This window comes from Microtus ochrogaster, chromosome 10 (assembly GCF_000317375.1).
Source record: "Microtus ochrogaster isolate Prairie Vole_2 chromosome 10, MicOch1.0, whole genome shotgun sequence".
Lineage (NCBI taxonomy): Eukaryota > Metazoa > Chordata > Mammalia > Rodentia > Cricetidae > Microtus > Microtus ochrogaster.
The window spans coordinates 52,507,651-52,527,046 of NC_022016.1; the positions used below are offsets into that span (position 1 = coordinate 52,507,651).

Here is a 19,396-nt window from a genome sequence, read left to right on the forward strand (position 1 = left end):
CCTGCCTCTGCCTCCCGAGTGCTGGGATTAAAGGCGTGCGCCACCACCGCCCGGCATAAATAAATCTTTTAAAAAAATTATAGGTGTGTGCCACCATGCCTGGTGAGGCCCTGTCCGTTCCCCCCTCCCCCGACCTTCCACCCTGTTAATTTTCCAGGTTTTGAGGTTTTATTCAGTAAGGATCTATTTACTATAACAATGTGAAACCAGGCGGTGGTAGTGAATGCCTTTAATCCCAGCACTCAGGAGGCAGAGGCAGATGGATCTCTGAATTCAAGGCCACCCTGTCTACAAGAGCTACTGCCAGTACAGTTGCCAAGCTACAGAGAAATGCTGTCTCAAGGGAGGGAAGGATGGATGGAAGGAAGGAAGGTGTGAGTTGATTATCATTTCCAGTGACTGTCTAGAAGTATTTGGCTGCTGTGTTAAAATAAAGATTTACAGTCTGGGCTAGAATAGACAAATTCCAGTTTTGCATTTCCACATTGGAAGCAATCCTGCCAGTTTCACAGAGTTTCTAATTTCGCAATGGTTCTTCAGCTTCGTCTCAGGCTATAAAGACAGCGCTGTGGTCAGGTCGGCAGCACCCTGTCGTCCCAGCTCTCAGCACTCAGGAGGTAGAGATAGGAGGAACATGGCAAGTTGTATCATCCTGCTCTGCACACTGAGTTCTCAGATAGCCGGGGCTACAGAGTGAGAGGCTTATCTAACAAAAACCTTGAGTTGCTCTGCTTAGTCCTCAGTGGTTTTGGAAAGTTTTAGGACAGTGTCTTAGAAGCTTTACCAAGCTTGTTATCTCGTGACCCAGTAATTCCATTCTCCAGAATTTATTCATGGATGTGTGCAGGGTGTAATCTCCTAAATGCTCATTAAAGCGTGCATGTGAGGAGAAACGTTGAGGAGAATCTCAGATAGCCTCATAATACAGAAATGGCTGGCTATAATATGTTCATTTGTTAGAATCCTCACAAGACATGTTGCAGAGTCCTGATGTCATGGTTTTGGCAATATGGCTGTGTTGCTTAGACTTACCTCAGACTCCTGCTGTAGCCTCTTGAATAGCTGAGATTTACTGGTGAGCATCACTGCACCCAGTTGGGCAATATATGAGAATCTAAGATGGCAGAAGTAAAACATGGTGGGTCACACTGAAGTGTTGTAGATGAAATGACAGGGACACAGCTCACAGTGCCTGTGCAGAGAGCCTTGGGCTCAATCCTCAGCACCAAATAAAATGTCATAGAGACTTGTCTGTGATCCTGGCACATGGGAGGTAGAAGCAGGTAATTCCAAAGTATAGAAGGAAGTTTTTGTCCCACCTGGTCCTGCAGCCATTCAGTCCCAAAGAACCACACAGGGGCTTATATTTATAAACTATTTGGCCTATTGCTCAAGCTTATTATTAACTGACTCCTACACATAAATTAGCCCATATTTCTTATCTATGTTTAGCCATGCGGCATGGTTCCTTTTCTCATCTTCCTTCCTCTGTGTCTTGCTGGCGACTGCCTGCCTTTGCTCTTCCTAGAAATCTCTTAGTCTGTTTGCCTCACCTATACTTCCTGGCCAAACAGCATTTTATTAAACTAATATGAGTGACAAATCTTTACAATGTACAAGAATATTATCCCACAGCATTCCCCCCTTTTTAAAAGATTTATTTGTTATGTGTACAACATTCTGTCTCCATGTATGCCTACAAGCCAGAAGAAGGCACCAGATCTCATTGTAGATGGCTGTGAGCCACCATGTAGTTGCTGGGAATTGAACTCAGGACCTCTAGAAGAGCAGCCAGTGCTCTTAACCTCTGAACCATCTCTCTAGTCCCCTTTTTCTCCTCAGCAGTCAAACAATTCAAAGACAACACAATAACATACACTATCCAGACTCTGTATATTTTTCATGTTTACCTATCTTTTTTTTTACTCTATTTCTTTTATTTTTTAATTTTTGGGTTTTTTTTTTTTTTTTTTGATATATCTGTCTGTCTGTATGCTTGCTGGCCAGAAGAGGGCACCAGATCTCATTACAGATGGCTGTGAGCCACCATGTGGTTGCTGGACCTCCAGAAGAACAATCAGTGCTCTTAACCTCTGAGCCATCTCTCCAGCCCTAATTTTTGGTTTTTTGAGACAGGGTTTCTCTGTGTATCTTTGGCTGTCCTGGAACTCACTCTGTAGACTAGATTGGCCTCAAGCTCACAGAGATCTGCCTGCCTCTGCCTCCCAAGTGCTGGGATTAAAGGCATGCGCCACCATACCCAAATACTCTTTTTTTTAAGGACTTTCTCTGTCCATTTTCTTTTCTCTCCCAAGCCTATGTATATTTTTAAATACATTGTAAACCGTTTTGAGTTTTTTTTTTTCATCTGAATCTGTCCTTACCATATATCTCTCTTTTTCTGAGCACATGAGTTTTTATAGTCTGCTAAACAGCACACCTAGGATTAAAGCTGCGGCTTTGGCGGCTGGCTCCACCCCATTCCTTAGCTTTCTGAGAGTCTAGCTTCATGGCGGAGGTATTGGCAGCAATCACATTTATTGCCACATCTCTGGAGTTTCTAGGTCCATGCCACCACCAAGAAGCCTGATGCCAGTTGGTCATAAACAGCACTTTAGTGTTTGATGGCAGGGTCTTCAGAGTGTACAAGAGCATTATCCCACAGCACAGAATTTCAAGGTCATTTTAAGTAAAATGTGGAGTTTGAGGCTAGCTTGAGCTACATGAGACTTTTTCAAAAACTAAACAATGGGCTTTAGAGATGGTTCAGCATTGAACAGAGAGTATTATTCTTGCAGAGGACCAGAGTTTGTTTCTATCATGTATATAGGTATTGAGACGAGATCTCATATAGCCTAGGCCAGCTTTGAACTTGCTATATAACTGAAGCTAACCTCGAACTTGTGAATCCTCCTGTTTCTCCGTGGGCATGGGAAACTATACCAAGGATATGTATCTTGCTTAAAATGCTTAAATAAGACCTAGCATGGTGGCACAAAAAAAACAAAAATTGAATCTGAATTTCTAAATACATTTGTAAACATTTCTAGGAAAGATTTAACGACCTTGTTCCAACAGAGTTTGAGAATTTCTTAACTAGATTTTAGGTCTTTAGGAGATAAGGGTCTTATTTTATTTTATCATTGGAATTAAAATATACATTGAATACCTGTCTGGTTTCTGTTTTTGTAAATATTTATTATGTATACAGTGTTCTACCTCCGTGCATGCTTGCATGCCAGAAGAGGGAACCAGATCTAATTGTAGATGGTTTTGAGCCACCATGTGGTTGCTGGGAATTGAACTCGGGACCTCTGGAAAAGCAGTCAGTGCTCTTAACCCTCTGAGCCATCTCTCCAGCTTCCTGTCTAGTTTCTTTTTTTTTTTTTAATATCTTATTTATTTATTATGTATACAATATTCTGTCTGTGTGTATGTCTGCAGGCCAGAAGAGGGCACCAGACCTCATTACAGATGGTTGTGAGCCACCATGTGGTTGCTGGGAATTGAACTCAGGACCTTTGGAAGAGCAGGCAATGCTCTTAACCTCTGAGCCATCTCTCCAGCCCTCCTGTCTAGTTTCTTAAAACAAAACCAAACATAAAAACTCCTGGCCAGACAGACATTGTGGCATGCGCCTTTAATCCTAACACTCAGAAGGCATAGGCAGGTGGATCTCTGTGAATTTGAGGCCAATCTGGTCTAAACAGTGAGTTCCACTACAGCCAGGGTTGTTACATAGAGAAGCCCTGTCTCGAAAAACAAAACAAAAACCTCCTTGGAGAACCTCTTATCTAGCCCCTCACCTGTTCTGTCTCTCCTGTTCTCTCCCTCTCTATATTTTTTGAGGCAAGGTTTCAGTGTGTAGCCTTGGCTGGCCTGAAACTTACTAGGTAGACTAGTCTAGCCTGGAACTCAGAGAGAGAGACCTACCTCTGCCTCCTAACTGCTATGATTAAAGGAGTGCTTCATCCTTCCCCTCCCCAAGATAAGGTCTCTCTGTGTAGCCCTGGCTGTCATGGAATTTGCTCTGCAGAATAGGCTGGCCTCAAACTTAGAGATCCATCTGCCTCTGCTTCTGCCTCCTGAGTGCATGCATGCCCCACCACACCCAGCCCTGTACTCTCTTGATGCTTTAAGTCAGATAGGTTTTGTGTAGTGTCTGCTGACCTCAGAGCCGGGAGCTATTTCTGTAATCTTTTGCAGAAGTATAATGAACTATAGTTCTAGACTGACTAAGCCTCACATGCATGAGACACTGGGTTTGAGTCTAGACAGTAGAGTGGGGTATCTGATTAAGTGGGCACATCAGATTTAGTGTTTCTGAGAAGCCCCTAGAGGCTTAACCGAACTGTGCCCTTACTCAATATGTGTTCCTATAATTCCTGCACTCAGAAGGCTTAGGCAGGAGGATTGCTGAGAGTTTGAAACCAGCCTGGGCTCTATGGCAAAACCTTTTGTCTTAAAAAAGACGAAGGGAGAAAGAAAGATTCCAGAAACTCACAGCAGGGTTTTGATATTTTTCTTGCTGACTCTTCTCTCCTCTCAGCCCTGAGTACTCCCTCTTTGTCGGGGACCTGACCCCAGACGTGGATGATGGCATGCTGTATGAGTTCTTTGTCAAAGTCTACCCCTCCTGTCGGGGAGGCAAGGTGGTTTTGGACCAGACAGGCGTGTCTAAGTAAGGCCTTACTGCTATTTATGTTTACTCTGTTCAGCATTCTTACCTTCTGGGGGGACGGATCAGAGACACCAAGGAGGGGGGTGGCCCAGAGTGCAGGCTTTCGAGCTCAGCTTCATCACTGACGAGGGAATGTGCACTAGACAAGTTACAGATTATCACTGTTTCCTAATCTATAAATTGAAGCAATATTATATGATTGACATAAGGATTAGAGGAACTATGAATAGCTGGGTTTTGTATTTATTTCTGTTAATAAGCCTTTCTGTGTAGTTAAAAATACTATTCTTAAGCCTAGTGTGGCCCTGCACACCTATATTCCCAGAACTTGGGTAGTGGATGCAGGAGGATCAGAAAATCAAGGCCATTCACCTTTTATGAATATCTAGTGAGTTCAAGGCCAGCCTGGGCTACACAAGGGTCTCTGTTTTTGTTTTTCAAGACAGAGTTTCTCCGTGTAGCCCTGGCTGTCCTTGAACTCTCTCTGTAGACCAGGTTGGCCTCTAACTCAGAGATTCACCTGCCTCTGCCTCCCCGGTGCTGAGATTAATGGCGTGCACTACCACTGCCCGGCTGAGACTTTCTTAATGCTCACCTGTCCACCCCCACAAAAGAAAAGAAAAAGGAGGGTTAAGTTTTCCATTTTAAAATGGAGAGACCTGTCAACACTTGGAAGGCGAAAGCTAAGGATTTTGAACTCAAGCCAGCCTGAGCTACACAGCAAGACCCTACCTCAAACAAAACAAGAAAAATGAAGCTAGACTTGTTGGCACAGGTCTATAATCCCAACTGCCCAGCTGAGGCAGCAAGATTGCAAATTCAGGGTTTTTGTGTGCTGTGCAGTGAGTTTAAGACCAGTGTAGGCAACTTAGCAAAACCCTGCCTCAAAAAAATAAATAAAAGTCCATAACCTGGTGTACAGAGCAAGTTCCAGGAGAGATGCAGGGCTACACAGAGTAACCTTTTCTTAAAAAGAACAGACAAACAGTCAAGGGGGCTAGGGATATGGCTCAGTAGTTAACAGCACTAGTCATTTTTCCAGAGGACCTGGGTTCAATTCCCAGCACCTCATGACAGCTCACAAGTATCTGTAACTCCAGTTCTAGGGGATCTGACACCTTCATACGGACACAGGCAAAAACATCAATGCTCCTGAAATAAAAATAATTAAAAAATAAAAATAGAACAACCAAATACTAAGATGTAGCTAAGTATTGGAGAGTTTGCTTAGCATGCACAAGGTTTTCAGTTTGGTTTCCCCACTCAAAAGAAAAGAAGGTACCTTTTTTTTTTTTCTCAATTCTTTGCTGTGCATGGGATTGAACCCAGCCATATCCCACCATTCCAAGAAAGGCTGTTCTTTTTGTACTAGATGTTACACCCAGGTACTTAGTGTACTAAGCTAATGCTCTACCACAGAGCCACTTCCTCAGTCCTGACTCCCACCCCCTCTTTCCCCATATGGTCGTGGCTGGCTTCAAACTCACAATTCTCCATGCTCAGCTTCCCTAGTACCAGAATTACAGGCATGTGCCACCACCAGCAGCTTATTCTTCCTCAGTTAAGTCATTTTACTCTGGCTTTAGGAGTTAAGTCTGCTTCTTTTGTGTGTGACTCTGAGCTAGTTATCAACCCTCTCTGAACTTTGGCTGCTCTTTAGTGCTGTGTAGTACTCCATGTGATGGGGTAACCTTGAAAGTGTCCACAGCACCTTGTCCAGCAGATAGTACACACTGTTAATTGTAGATGTCATGAGCAGTCTCTAAGTTGTTTGACCTCAAGGAACAGGAACCAGGTCTGTCTGTAACTGCTTCCCGGCATGCCTGATACAACCCTGCAGGAGTCTGAAGAGTTTGCAGGGCAAACTTCACCTGTCCCCACAACTACACGGTGCTAATAATGTTGCCTTCCCCTCGTTTGGGAAGGAGCCCTGGATGAAGAGCATGGGGGCTGAACTGAAAGGAGGAGTTCCCACAGTGTCAGGATCATACTGTGTGACCGTCCTGCCCTCTGGCTTTGACTCACTCTCCCTTTCTGGCCCTTTCCCTTTGTGCTCCAGCCCACCTCTTTTTCTACCCCCTTTTCCATGTTTCCTCTTGTAGGCTTCATCACTTTTGTGGTCTAAGTTGCATGTTGTTTTTTTTCTCCCTCTAGGGGCTATGGTTTTGTGAAATTCACAGATGAATTGGAACAGAAGCGAGCCTTGACGGAGTGCCAGGGAGCAGTGGGACTGGGGTCTAAACCTGTGCGGCTGAGTGTGGCCATCCCTAAAGCGTGAGTTCCGCAGAGAACATAGGCCTGGACTAGCTAGCTTGCCCTGGGCCCTCTTTTCTGTTTGCTGAGTCAGGACATCCATATGTGCAACGCACGTCTGCAGAGAGGCAGACATCACAGATACTGTGTGCTTTGGCCAGGCTTGGTGTGGAGGATGAACTAGCGTAGCCACACACCCCTGGGAGCTAATAGCCGAGGGGTCAGACATTGAGAGCAGCAGTAGGGAAAGCTGTTTTGTTCCATATCTTTGCTCTTTGGCCAGCTGCTGCTGTTGGGAAATTATCTATAGAGTTTGTTAAAATTAAAAAAAAAAAATTCTAACCAGTGTCTGAAATACTGTGTATCTCAGGGCTAAAAAAGCTCTTGGAAATCCATGGTTTGTTTTGTTTTGTTTTGATAGACAGGGTCTCTATGGTTACACCTAGCTTTGTTGTTTTGTTCTTTGAGACAGGGTCTTACTATCTCTATTCTTGGCTTGCCTAGAACTCAGAGACCCACCTGCCTCTGCCTCCAAGTGCTAGCATTAAAGGTGTATACTATCACTCCTGGTCCAAGTGATATGTCTATCCTTCAGCCAATGCAGTATTTCTCAGCAGGTAGAGATTTAACTCACTAGGAGGCATTGGTGGCATCTGGATATATTTTGGGGTATTACAACATACTAGTGGCATCCAGGAGGTTTTAGTGAGGCGTGCTGCTCCAGATGCGTCACTCCACCAGGCAGCCCTATAGCTGTGAATTAGGTGGTACACCCCTACCACTGGCAGAAGTAACAGGGCCAGCCTGGTCTACAGAAGGACTACCAGGATAGGTTCCAAAGCTACAGAGAAACCCGGTCTCAAAAAACCATAAACAAACAGATGTAACAGGGTCCAAGATATCTTGACCACAAAGTACAAGGGCAGCCAAACTTCAGGAGATACCTTCCCAATGGTCGTTTTTTGAAACAACAGAGATTTGAATGTTTGACAGGATTTCACCATGTAGCCCTGGCTGGTTTAGAACTTGCTGAGCAGAACAAGCTGGCCTCAAATACAGAGATCTGCTTGTCTCTGCCTCCCAAGTGATTGATGGGATTAAAGCAAAGAAAGATTGTTTTAGGTTTTTTTGTTTATTTTTGAGACAGGGTTTCTTTGTGTAATCCTGGCTGTCCTGGAATTAGCTCTTGTAGATCAGTCTTACCTCGAACTCACAGAGATCTTCCTGCCTCTGCCTCCTGAGTGCTGGGATTAAAGGTGTGCACCACCACTGCCTGGCAGAAAGATATTGTTTTTAAAGAAAGTAACAGGTCCGGAAAGATGGCTTACTGGCTAAATAGCCCTTTCTGCTCCTTCAGAAGACCTGAGTTTAGCTTCCAACACCCACTTTTTTGGTTTTCTGAGACAGGGTTTCTCTGTGGCTTTGGAGCCTGTCCTGGAACTAGCTCTTGTAGACCAGGCTGGTCTCAAACTCACAGAGATCCGCCTGCCTCTGCCTCCCGAGTGCTGGGATTAAAGGCGTGCGCCACCATCGCCTGGCCTCCAACACCCACTTTAGACAGCTCACAGCCACCTATGACTTTAGCTCTTGGGCTCTGATACTTTTCTTCTGCCCTCCTTACGTATATCCCCACACAGAAACATACACATAAATAAAAACCTTTAAAAATCATAATTTCATTATTCTAAATTGGCTGTAATGCCGTGAGTGGTGCCACACACCTGTAATTCCAGGACTCAGGCAGTTGAGACAGGATCAGAGTCAGGTCAGCATTGCAAAATCATGTGGAGTAAACAAGCAAACTAAAATTTTAAAAAGCAATTTTCATACCTCAAGTCCCTTGTTCATAAACTATAAATTGAGGGGGCTGGAGAGACAGCTCAGAGGTTAAGAGCACTTTCTGCTCTTCCAAAGGTCCTGAGTTCAGTTCCCAGTAGCCAAATGGTGGGTCACAACCATCTGTAATGAGATCTGGTGCTATCTTCAGGCTTTCAGGCTTACATGTAGAGAGAGTACTGAGAATACTGTATACATAATGATAAATAAATCTTTAAAAAAAAATAAACTATAAATTGAGTCAATTTACATGTGGTAGGATTTATTTCTTTTCTAATTATGGGATTTAAATCCAGAGTCTTACACTCTGTTTTGAATTTCATAAGTAATATTCATTTTCCCCCTTAGCTTATTCCATATTCATGCTTTTCCATGTAGCTGTACAGTGTTATGTGTGTGGTTTTGCTTACCTTTTGGTGGGAGTGGGGGTGCTGAGACTTCACAAATGCTAAGCACAGTTTCTACGACTGATGTATGCTCCTGTCTGATTTTAGCTTAGATTATACTACAGCATATTCTTTTATATATAAGTTCTGTTCAACAATTCCTCTGTTGTTGATCATTTTGACTGTTTCTGGTGTATTCCTGTTTGTTTGATAATTAGACTCGGGCAATGTAGCTGTAAGTAGGAACCAAGGCCCATCTGCAAACTTCTGATTTGTTCTGTCTAGTCCACACTGAACACAGTTGTTAGTAATCAGTGCCCACCCCTGAGGAGGTGCTCTCAGACCCTTGGGATAAGGAGAACTTCACTGTAATGCATAGGTGTCTGAAGGAAACACAACCAACCCCGTCCAGGAAGATGGACTCAGTTACTGTCGGCAGAGTGATGGATACCCATAGATTCATTAAGGAGGGGTCAAAGAGGTGAATATTAGGTATGCCCAATATACCTTGGCAAGTAGGACTATCTGCCTATCGCCTTCTGCGAAGCGTCCTGGGCTAGAGCTAGGGGCTTCGGTGTTCAGCACTTGGATTTGCTTAGCACTAATTGAGTCCCTTTCACTAAGCAAGAGCTTGAAAGTGCTCAGTCAAGTGTTGCAGCCTTTGCAGTGCCTGGTATTCTCAGCTCCTGCTAACAGCTGTTTCCTATCTGGGTTGATAAGCATAGCAATGGAATATACCAGTCATGAGGGCAGAAGTCACTCTCCTCTTGAGTCCGCCAACTGCATGGTGGAGTCAGCCTCTGGCCCTTGCATGTTTTTGGTATCATAGGACATTCTTAGCTCAAATTCATGAGTGGAAACCCCTTGTCATGTGCTTGAGCTTCTCCACACATGGTTTTTGTGTCTTTGAAAGCAGTGAAGCCTTTGTAGATTTGTGGATTTGGCAGTCTATCTTTGGTTGGAGTGGTGGTGGTTACAGTATGGTAAAAAGGAAGCTTCCCTGATGGATTCTTCGGAATGTGAGAGTTTAATCTAGACCCGGCCTAGTGACTTGTCTTTGCTTTTCTTGTTTTTTTTTTTTGGTTTTTCGAGACAGGGTTTCTCTGTGGCTTTGGAGCCTGTCCTGGAACTAGCTCTGTAGACCAGGCTGGTCTCGAACTCATAGAGATCCGCCTGCCTCTGCCTCCCGAGTGTTGGGATTAAAGGCGTGCGCCACCACCGCCCGGCGTGTTTTTCTTGTTTTGTTTTCTTCAGACCTGGTTTCTCTGTTTAGCTTTGGTACCTGTCTTGGAACTAGCTCTTGTAGACCAGGTGGGCCTTGAACTCAAAGAGATCCACCTGCCTCTGCCTCCCTAGTGCTGGGAATAAAAGCATGTACCACCACTGCCCAGCTTAAAAAAATTTTTTAAGATTGATTTATTATGTATACAATGTTCTGCCTGCGTGTATGCCTTCATGCCAGAAGAGGGCACCAGATCTCATTATAGATGGTTATGAGCTACCATGTGATTGCTGGGAATTGAACTCAGGACCTCTGGAAGAGCAGAAAGTGCTTTTAACCACTGAGCCATCTCTACAACCACCAGATATTTTATTTTTTTATTTTACATGCATTGGTGTTTTGCCTACCTGCATGTATGTATGTGTGTGTGAGGGTGTAATGCACCTGGAACTGGAATTACAGACAGTTATGAGCTGCCATGTGATGCTGGAAATTGAACCAGAATCCTCTGGAAGAACAGTGCTCTAACTGCTGGCAATCTCTCCAGCCCCATAAAGCCCGATTTCTTTTTTTTTTTTAAACATTTTATTTATTTATTATGTATACAATATTCTGTCTGTGTGTATGTCTGCAGGCCAGAAGAGGGCATCAGACCTCATTACGGATGGTTGTGAGCCACCATGTGGTTGCTGGGAATCGAACTCAGAACCTTTGGAAGAGCAGGCAATGCTCTTAACCACTGAGCCATCTCTCCAGCCCAAAGCCCGATTTCTTATGTTATATTTTCCTGAGCTTTTGCACCTGTCAGAGAACAGAGCCTTCCCCCCCCCCCAAGATCCTGAGAATGGGCTGGAGAGATGGCTCAGAGGTTAAGAGCATTGCACTGCTCTTCAGAGGTCCTGAGTTCAATTCTGAGTACCCACCTGGAGGCTCACAACCATCTATAATGAGATCTAATGCCTCTTCTGGCGTGCACACATACATGCAAACAAAACACCCATATACATAAACTACATAAACAAATCTTTTAAAAAAATTGGGAGGGGGGGTCTTGAAGGCAGACAACCTGAGCAAAGAAAGACTTGTATCCTAAGAGCGTGGGTTCTGCAGGCAAACTGTCTGGGTTTATGTTTGTGCCTTAGTCTTGTGACCCTGGATCAGACACTTAAAAGTTCTGTCCTAGCCTTCATCCTACAGTAGGGATGGGGATACGGAGTGTGGAGGCAGCCGGAGGGAACCCTCCCAGAACACTTAGTGCAGTCCGTGGTCAAGGGAAATCCTCTTACATCTGATTTTGTTCCCCGTAAGGAGCCGTGTAAAGCCAGTTGAGTACAGCCAGATGTACAGTTACAGCTACAACCAGTATTACCAGCAGTACCAGAACTACTATGCCCAGTGGGGCTACGACCAGAACACAGGCAGCTACAGCTACAGCTACCCGCAGTATGGCTACACACAGAGCACCATGCAGGTAACACATTCGGAAACTCTTGGGTCTCATTTCCCCTCCAGGGACCACCATTTTCTACAGTGAAGTTGGTAGTGGGTTGGGGTTTTGACAAAGTGGGGAAGGCTAGTGAGACCTAGCTCTATTTGTCAAAAGTCAGCCAGAATTTTCTCAGGCTCCTCATCAGTCCTCTCCTCTCTTGACAGACATATGAAGAGGTTGGGGATGATGCCCTGGAAGGTAAGAGTCCCTTCAAACTCCTAGTAGTTGTTTCAAGTACCAGCTGTGGGCCCTCAACTAGATGTAGCTGTCCTGGAACTCACTCTGCAGACCAGACTGGATTCGAACTCAAAGATCCACCTGTCTCTGCCTCCTGAGTGCTGGGACTAAAGGCGTGCATCACCACAGCCCGGCGAGAATGTGTGTGCTTTCTAGTGGTGTGGACACACCCATGATTGCCAGGTTCTGCCTGTTATAATGAAATGAGTGCTGCTCCCAGGGAGCTTGTTACTTCCAAGCTGTGGCACTCTGCCCCACCCAGTGGCTCTGTAACATTGATACTGTTATTTTATATTTGTTGGTTTTTTATTGGTTTGTTCTTATTTCATGTGCATTGGTGTTTTGCCTGCATGTAATGAGGGTTCCATATCCCCTAGAACTAGAGTTACAATTGTAAACTGTCCTTTGTAAGAGCAGCCAGTGCTCTTAACCACTGAGCTATCTCTCTAGCACCTACTTTGTATTTGTTTACCAGTTTGTAAGATTAATTTTGTGTCTAAATTTCCTTCTGTTTTGGTTTGAGATATAAGGTCAGGCTGATCTTCACTGTGCTATGAATGACCTTGAACTCCTGTTCCTCCTGCTTTGCCTGCAGATACAAGCTAGTTTTTAAAGGGTGGGAGGTTGAGACTAGACTTTGCTTTCATGGTTAGGTTGGGTCTTGTAGTGAGACTTTGTATCAAAAGAAATAGCAGGTGTGATTGTGCAGCCTTTAAATTTAACCCTTGCAAGGCAAGGGTAGGGGCATCTCTATGAGTTCAAGGCTAGCCTAATCTACATAGTGCCAGGAAAACTTGAGAAGAGAGAAGAGGGAAAAGACTAACTCAGCTTGGTGTGGTAGTGCAGGGCTTTATTCTCAGCATTGGATTCTAGACCAGACAGCACCACACAGTGCACCTCCTGGAGAGATACTTTACTGTGGGCTTCTCTTTGTGAACATCTTTCATGTTCAACATGGTAAAGCACTTCTGTAGTCTCCTGGCTGGGGCACAATTGTGTTTGAGATTTACCTGGACTGCAGACCGTCTCAACACCCAGGTCTGTTACGGGTCTTTAGACATTCTCAGTATTTCAGTGCAGGTGGAGTTACTCATGATCCATCTGCCTCCACTTCCCAGGAGTGAGGCTATAGGGATGCCACCACACCTTGAAAATGTATGTTTGTAATTTCTGAAAGAGAGAACTAAGTCCCCAATTCATGTGACCAGGCATTTCATCAGACGTTGGTTTAGTTCTTAAGGTAACACTTTAGATTGATTCATTAACATTTGTTTTCCAAACCCACATTTTAAATCTGAGCAGAACAGAAAATCTGAGACAGATGTAGCTTTGTAAACTGGAAGGAGAACCTGGCTGCTGTCACATGGTCCAAATTACAGTGATTTCCATCTTCGATACCCAAAGATGCCCTGAGGATGGAGCCTGAGCGCTCCTTCCAGGTGGTTCTTGTGGCCTGCTTGATCTTGTCCTTTCTTTTTCCTGCAGACCCAGCGCCACAGCTGGATGTGACTGAGGCCAACAAGGAGTTCATGGAACAAAGTGAGGAACTGTATGATGCACTGATGGACTGTCACTGGCAGCCCCTGGACACTGTGTCTTCAGAGATCCCTGCCGTGTTGTAGCCAGGACATAAGGATCTGGGCTTTTTTTTTTTTTTTTTTGTGAAGCTTTTTATCTTTTTGAAAATGGTTTACAAGATTTTAATAATTTACTGTTTTCTGAGATTGTGAGCCACTTCTCCACTTGTTATTATTAAGCCGTAGTGAAAGACATGGAATTGTTCCAACAGGAGCTTGGTAGATCACGTGACATTTTTAAGACCCTTAGCTGGAGTGCTTGAGAGAAGTTGCTTAGTGGCCAAGAGCACTTACTGTTCTCCCAGAGGACCAAGTTCTGTTTCCAAGTCAGGCAGCTCTGCTACTCTGCATGAGACTCCAACTGCAAAGAACCCGAACATCCACTTCTGTAGATACCCACAAACACATCTAGATACCGCCCAGATCATTATGGCACAGGCTTGATGCTTCTGATTGCCTACCAGTTTTCCTAATAAAACAGGTAATTGTAGCGTAAACCTGCAGTCTCTGCCATGAATGGCTGAATCAAGACTAAAGCCAGCTAGGTAGACCAACACAGGTTCAAACCTGGTTTTAGAGGCTTTTCTGATTCTGGGATGATTGTAAACATGTTTTTCACACTGTTTGTGTATCCCTCCCTACCTGTCCTGGAACTAGTTCTCCAAGGCCAGCCTTGAGATCCACCCACCCCACCATGGCATAGCTACATACAGTACTTTGTGTACCAATTGTTAAGCAACTGGTACGAATTAAGAATGGCTCCCACAGATTGAATAACTGGTCAAAGACTTTTGCAAAGATAGGTATGGATATTTTAAGTCTATTACACTTGTTAGTAGGAAAGTACTGGCTCAGGGCGATCCCTGTGTGCTACCGTGCATCTACTCTGCCTACAGTATAGCATGGCACCTTGACATTAAATTAAGGCCAAGGCAGCGTCTTATTGGAACCTTTACCTTTTGCTATTTCACCTGGCTTCTAGTGAGCTTGAGCACGACCAAATAAACACAACTGACAGGGACACTTTTTGGGGAGCGCAGAGCCATGTAAATCAACCTCTGTAGTCTCAGAAATCAGTCCCTAGGACATGGACTCCCAACTAAAGAGGGGTTGAAGATTTCAGTTGCTGTCCTGGGTTCAGTGGGCAACATCATTCATTCACTTTTAGACACTGAATTTTGTTTAATCATTTTAAATTACAGAGAAAATACTTTCAAAAGTCTTTATTGACCCGATTACATGTTAAATCCCAAAGCATTTCACTTCTTTTTTTCAAGACACGGTTTCTCTTTGTATCCTTTACTGTCAGTGTAGGCTTCTTGCTTGCTTCCAGGGAAGTCCTCTTTGTTTTTTTCTGAAAAGGAAGTAAGTCTGCGTTAGTTCTGACCTCAGGCTCACTCCCCAGCCCTTAGCCTTCCCTAAGAACTGGTCTCAGTCCCATATCCGCATTTCTCATCCATAGATGTCCGCTCAGATTAGGTTTCATCCTAGACCAGTGTTGAGCTCCCCGCATACTCCCTCACAACACATCTCCCTGTCTGCAGGGGGAGTGGCTGCTTAGCAGAATGCTCTCATGGCCCTCAGTGGGCGAATACCAGCAAAGTCACAAGACAAGCAAGCACCTTTGCCCCGAAATGTGAGCAGCTAATGCAGCACACAGGCCAGACATGAATTACTAAAATGCTGAATTTTTACACACTTGAGCAACCTTCTGCTGTACTACTTAGGGACAGAGTGCATAACAACCCTTAACTTACCCAACAAACTAGATGAGATCCTAAATGATGACCTCTTCACTGGTTACATGGTTCTAAAAAAATAAATAAATCATTAGAGACACCCAGGCACAATGACACAGCTGCCCAGATACATATATAATTCTCAGGCTATCCCATTTTACAAGAGCCAAGGCATGTATGAATCTGACCCAATGCTCTATAGCAGACTATATTGCTGTGAGGCCAGCTTCGGTCTGCTCTTCCTCCTTTACGACCACCAAGACCAGCGTCAAGATCCGATGGGAAAGGGAACCGGAGGGTAAGGCTGTGTCAGACAACACCTTTACCTTAGTGACTGAGCAGAGGCATACAGGCTGACTTCCCCAATTAAGAGCCTTGAGAAGAACCTGCAGAAAGGAAAGCTTTGTTGTGAATGTCCACGGAGACAACACTGTCCCAGGTAGCAACTCCAGGAACAACATGTATAGGAAAGTCGAGTGGCAGCTGCAGGCACTGTGCTGGCCTGGGCTGTCAAAGTCTCTCCAGTTACTCTCGCATGCAGTTGGAGACCCCATGGCTACCACCAGCCACAGCCCTTGGAAACATGCTGTACCTCTCACCAGATCTCGGCTAACACCGCCACACTTACCAGGCCCTAGTGCTGCACAGCATCAATCCCATCTGTCTCCATGGAGGCTCCATCCAGAACACCTAAGATGAACGGCAACAATTATCCACATCCTATAGTGTCCTGCACCTGGTCACCCACTGGCCTCTTACAGGGAATGTGACCCATGATGTGGCCATGTACCAGCAAATGTTTGACAGGTGACCACACTTGAAACTGCCCTTGTATGTTCTTAGATTCAGCAAACTATTTCCAAAAGTACCATTCTAACTCCACACATTGAAGACAACATTCTTGTTGGCTTGTAGCATACTTATGCTGATGCTCATGAAGATTTCTAGATACTTCTGAGAAAGCACAAGGTGGAGCTGTCTTTTCCCAAAATGTTGCAGATCAGTTACTGTAAACAGAACCGCGACCGTCAAGGAAAACTTTTTCTCTGGGCCTCTTTTTGACCACAGCAGCTATGTAGAAGCGGCTGCAGCTTCGATAAGGGCCACGGGTGCGGGTTACAATACCTCACACCCACAAACCACCTAAGTTACAGCTTTGACTACCACACACTTAAGAAAATCTATGAGCTCGAAAGGCCAAAAGTTCAACACATGAAGTCACATTGGGGTAGGTTCTTGATTATAACGCAGCCCATAACACTTTAACTCCCTGTTTCCAGCCTCTCACACACACACACACACACACAAAAGGTATTAAGTAATTTATACCAGATGTGAGGGTTAAGTCTGAAATGGCCGCTTATGCAATCAGAAATCGACAAGGTGGGGAGGTCTTAAACTTCTCCCAAAAAAATTTCTTAAAGGCTTGAGGGCTATGGATGAGATATGGTTCCCCTAGCACGTGCCGGAATCCAAAGTTTCGGCCGCAACTCCCGTAACCACTAGGGTAACTCCAAAAACCAGGAGACAGGTTAAGTCGCCAAAGGTCACAGCCTCTTCAGTTGGCGTCATCCCAATAACGTCATCGCACCCAAGCACTTATCCCCTCAGCCCGCAAATGCTGTTACCACCACGCCGATGGCCTAAGTCACTCACCCGTCAAAGGGCGCGGTATGCAGGCCGCTGACTACCACTACGCGAGCCGCCATCGTGACTGCCTTGTTGGCCTCCACCGCCGAGACGGAGAAGGCCGGCTTCTCCGCGGCAGGTTCTGCATCCCGCAGTCTTGGGCGCAGCAACCGGAGAAAACGTCCCGAGAGCGGCGAATTGTGGAGGTGAGGAGGACGAAGTACATGACGACAACACACAAACAACACGACTGGCGCAGGAAGAAAGGACGAAATGCGGCCCGCAGCCATCTTATATATGCTCGCGCCCACGAACGCGCTTGCGCACTCTGCCTGCCGCATCGGCCCTCTGGGAAATGTAGTCCACGCACACTCCCGATCCTGTCCTGACCCTGCCGAGCCTGGCCACAGCCAATGCAGATTAAGTCTTTGAATTAATACGGATTTTAGAAAAGGTTCTCCGCACCAGGCAGTGGTGGCGCACGCGTTTAATCCCATCACTTGGCAGAGGCAGGCGGATCTCTGTGAGTTCGAGGCCAACCTGGCTCACGGAGTGAGTTCCAGGACAACCAGAGCAACACAGAGAAACCCTGTTTCGAAAAACCAAACCTGACCGGGCGGTGGTGGCGCACGCCTTTAATCCCAGCACTCGGGAGGCAGAGGCAGGCGGATCTCTGTGAGTTCGAGGCCAGCCTGGTCTACAGAGCTAGTTCCAGGACAGGCTCCAAAGCCACAGAGAAACCCTGTCTCGAAAAACCAAAAAAAAAAAAAAAACCAAACCAAAAAAAAAAGGTTCTTAGCTCTGAGAGTTGAGAGTCTTGGGATGCCCCAGTGGTCAAAAGGTTTCTTGAGGGAGGCTATCGAGGATCCAGATTCGTTATTTGTTCAAAACAAATATATAAATACCGTTTTCTGAACACCTGCTGTTTATTCTGGGCCGATTATTCCATTTCATTTTCATACAAAACTGTGTACTGGCTTCTTGATTTGCCCTTTGTACAGGAAACTGAAGAATGGATCTCAGCTAGCAAAGTAGAATACACTCAGAATGGCTCAAACACTCCAAGTCACGACCATGTGTTGTCTTTTGCTCATGGGATGAATGAATGAATGAATGAATGAATGAATGAATCAGCCCCAACCTAAGAACATAAATGCACTGGGGGTGTAGCTCAGGTGGTGAAGGGCATGAAGTCCTGGGTTTAATCCCTCTTGCCTCAGACCCTAGTCTGTAATCCCAGAACTAAGAAGGTGGAAGGAGGATTAAATGGGTAATATAAGGTTTGGTTGGTTGATTTGTTTGTTTGTTTTGTTTTTGAGTTAGGGTTTTCTATTATGTAGCTCTGCCTGTCCTGAAATTTACTAGGTAGACCAGACTGGCCTTGAACTCACAAAGATCCACCCGCCTTTCCCTCTCTGTGCTGGAATTGGTTAAGATAAGTTCTGAGGCCAGTCAGGGCTACCTGAGGCCCTGACTCAAAGGAAACACACACACACACACACACACACACACAGAGAAGCAGGTGGATCTCTGAGTTCCAGGCCAGCTTGGTCTACAGAGGAAGTTCCAGGACAGGCTCCAGAGCTATGCAGACCAACCTTATTTCAAAAAAGAAGGAGAGCCAGGCCGTGGTGGCACATGCCTTTAATCCCAGCACTCGGGAGGCAGAGGCAGGCGGATCTCTGTGAGTTCGAGACCAGCCTGGTCTACAAGAGCTAGTTCCAGGACAGGCTCCAAAACCACAGAGAAACCCTGTCTCGAAAAACCAAAAAAAAAAAAAAAAGGAGAGGGGGAGAGGAGAAGAAGAAAAGTAAAAAATTGTTGCCAAGAATTAAGTAACTACTCTGTGGTGCCGTTACTTTGTAATTTTGTGTCCTTCCATTAATTTATTTATTCCCTGAGGGGAAAGTAGTTTATTTAGTTTACATTTCCAGGCTCCTGTCATCACAGCGTGGCAGTCCCAGCAGCAGGGGCTTGAGGGCTGCTCACATCACATCCACAGTAGATTAGTGACTTTTTCTTGGTTGGATTTTTGCTTCTGTTTTTATACAGCATCTCACTAGTTTGCCCAGGCAGGCCTCAGTCTCCCAAGTAGCTCGGATTACAAGCCTATCACCAGGCCCCCTTATCCCCCCTCCCTAATATTAGGGAGAATAGCATTGACTTTACTATCTACTGGCCCTAACTTTATCCTTCAGCTCCTATATATACTTGAAGGAACAGGTTTCAGTCTGTGGAGATGCCTCAATGAAAGTGTGAGAACCACAGTGTGGATCCTAGCACCCACATAGCAAGCTAGGAATGTTAGCTTGTGGGGGTGTTTGTTTGTTTTAAAATTTATTTATTG

The 19,396-nt window shown here is 45.1% G+C and overlaps 1 protein-coding gene, 1 long non-coding RNA gene and 4 other non-coding genes across 7 annotated transcripts in view; 1 reads left to right on the top strand and 5 right to left on the bottom strand.

The window, feature by feature from the left end:
• Trnau1ap (tRNA selenocysteine 1 associated protein 1) overlaps positions 1 to 14,305 on the top strand; it is a 19,136-nt gene extending 4,831 nt beyond the window's left edge. Inside the window, exons 5-9 of one of the 2 annotated variants that reach the window (XM_005353129.2) lie at positions 4,550 to 4,681; positions 6,836 to 6,955; positions 11,687 to 11,849; positions 12,032 to 12,065; positions 13,590 to 14,305. In XM_005353129.2, the coding sequence (XP_005353186.1) occupies positions 4,550 to 4,681; positions 6,836 to 6,955; positions 11,687 to 11,849; positions 12,032 to 12,065; positions 13,590 to 13,726 (586 nt within the window). In that variant the 3' untranslated portion in view covers positions 13,727 to 14,305. The remainder of the gene's footprint in view (positions 1 to 4,549; positions 4,682 to 6,835; positions 6,956 to 11,686; positions 11,850 to 12,031; positions 12,066 to 13,589) is intronic. The other variant, XM_013348280.2, reaches the window with a different exon arrangement.
• A 123-nt stretch (positions 14,306 to 14,428) lies between these two features.
• LOC101989379 lies at positions 14,429 to 17,332 on the bottom strand. The gene is made up of 5 exons (XR_003377401.1): positions 17,077 to 17,332; positions 16,049 to 16,110; positions 15,747 to 15,806; positions 15,439 to 15,491; positions 14,429 to 15,035 (listed from the first exon to the last, which is right to left on the bottom strand). It is a non-coding gene; the product is annotated as an uncharacterized LOC101989379 (long non-coding RNA).
• LOC113456677 lies at positions 15,105 to 15,178 on the bottom strand. Its single transcript, XR_003377438.1, has one exon. It is a non-coding gene; the product is annotated as a small nucleolar RNA SNORD99 (small nucleolar RNA).
• LOC113456662 lies at positions 15,592 to 15,720 on the bottom strand. The gene has a single exon (XR_003377424.1). It is a non-coding gene; the product is annotated as a small nucleolar RNA SNORA61 (small nucleolar RNA).
• LOC113456659 lies at positions 15,880 to 16,009 on the bottom strand. Its single transcript, XR_003377421.1, has one exon. It is a non-coding gene; the product is annotated as a small nucleolar RNA SNORA44 (small nucleolar RNA).
• Positions 16,394 to 16,528, bottom strand: LOC113456718. Its single transcript, XR_003377468.1, has one exon. It is a non-coding gene; the product is annotated as a small nucleolar RNA SNORA16B/SNORA16A family (small nucleolar RNA).
• Positions 17,333 to 19,396: the final 2,064 nt, after the last annotated feature.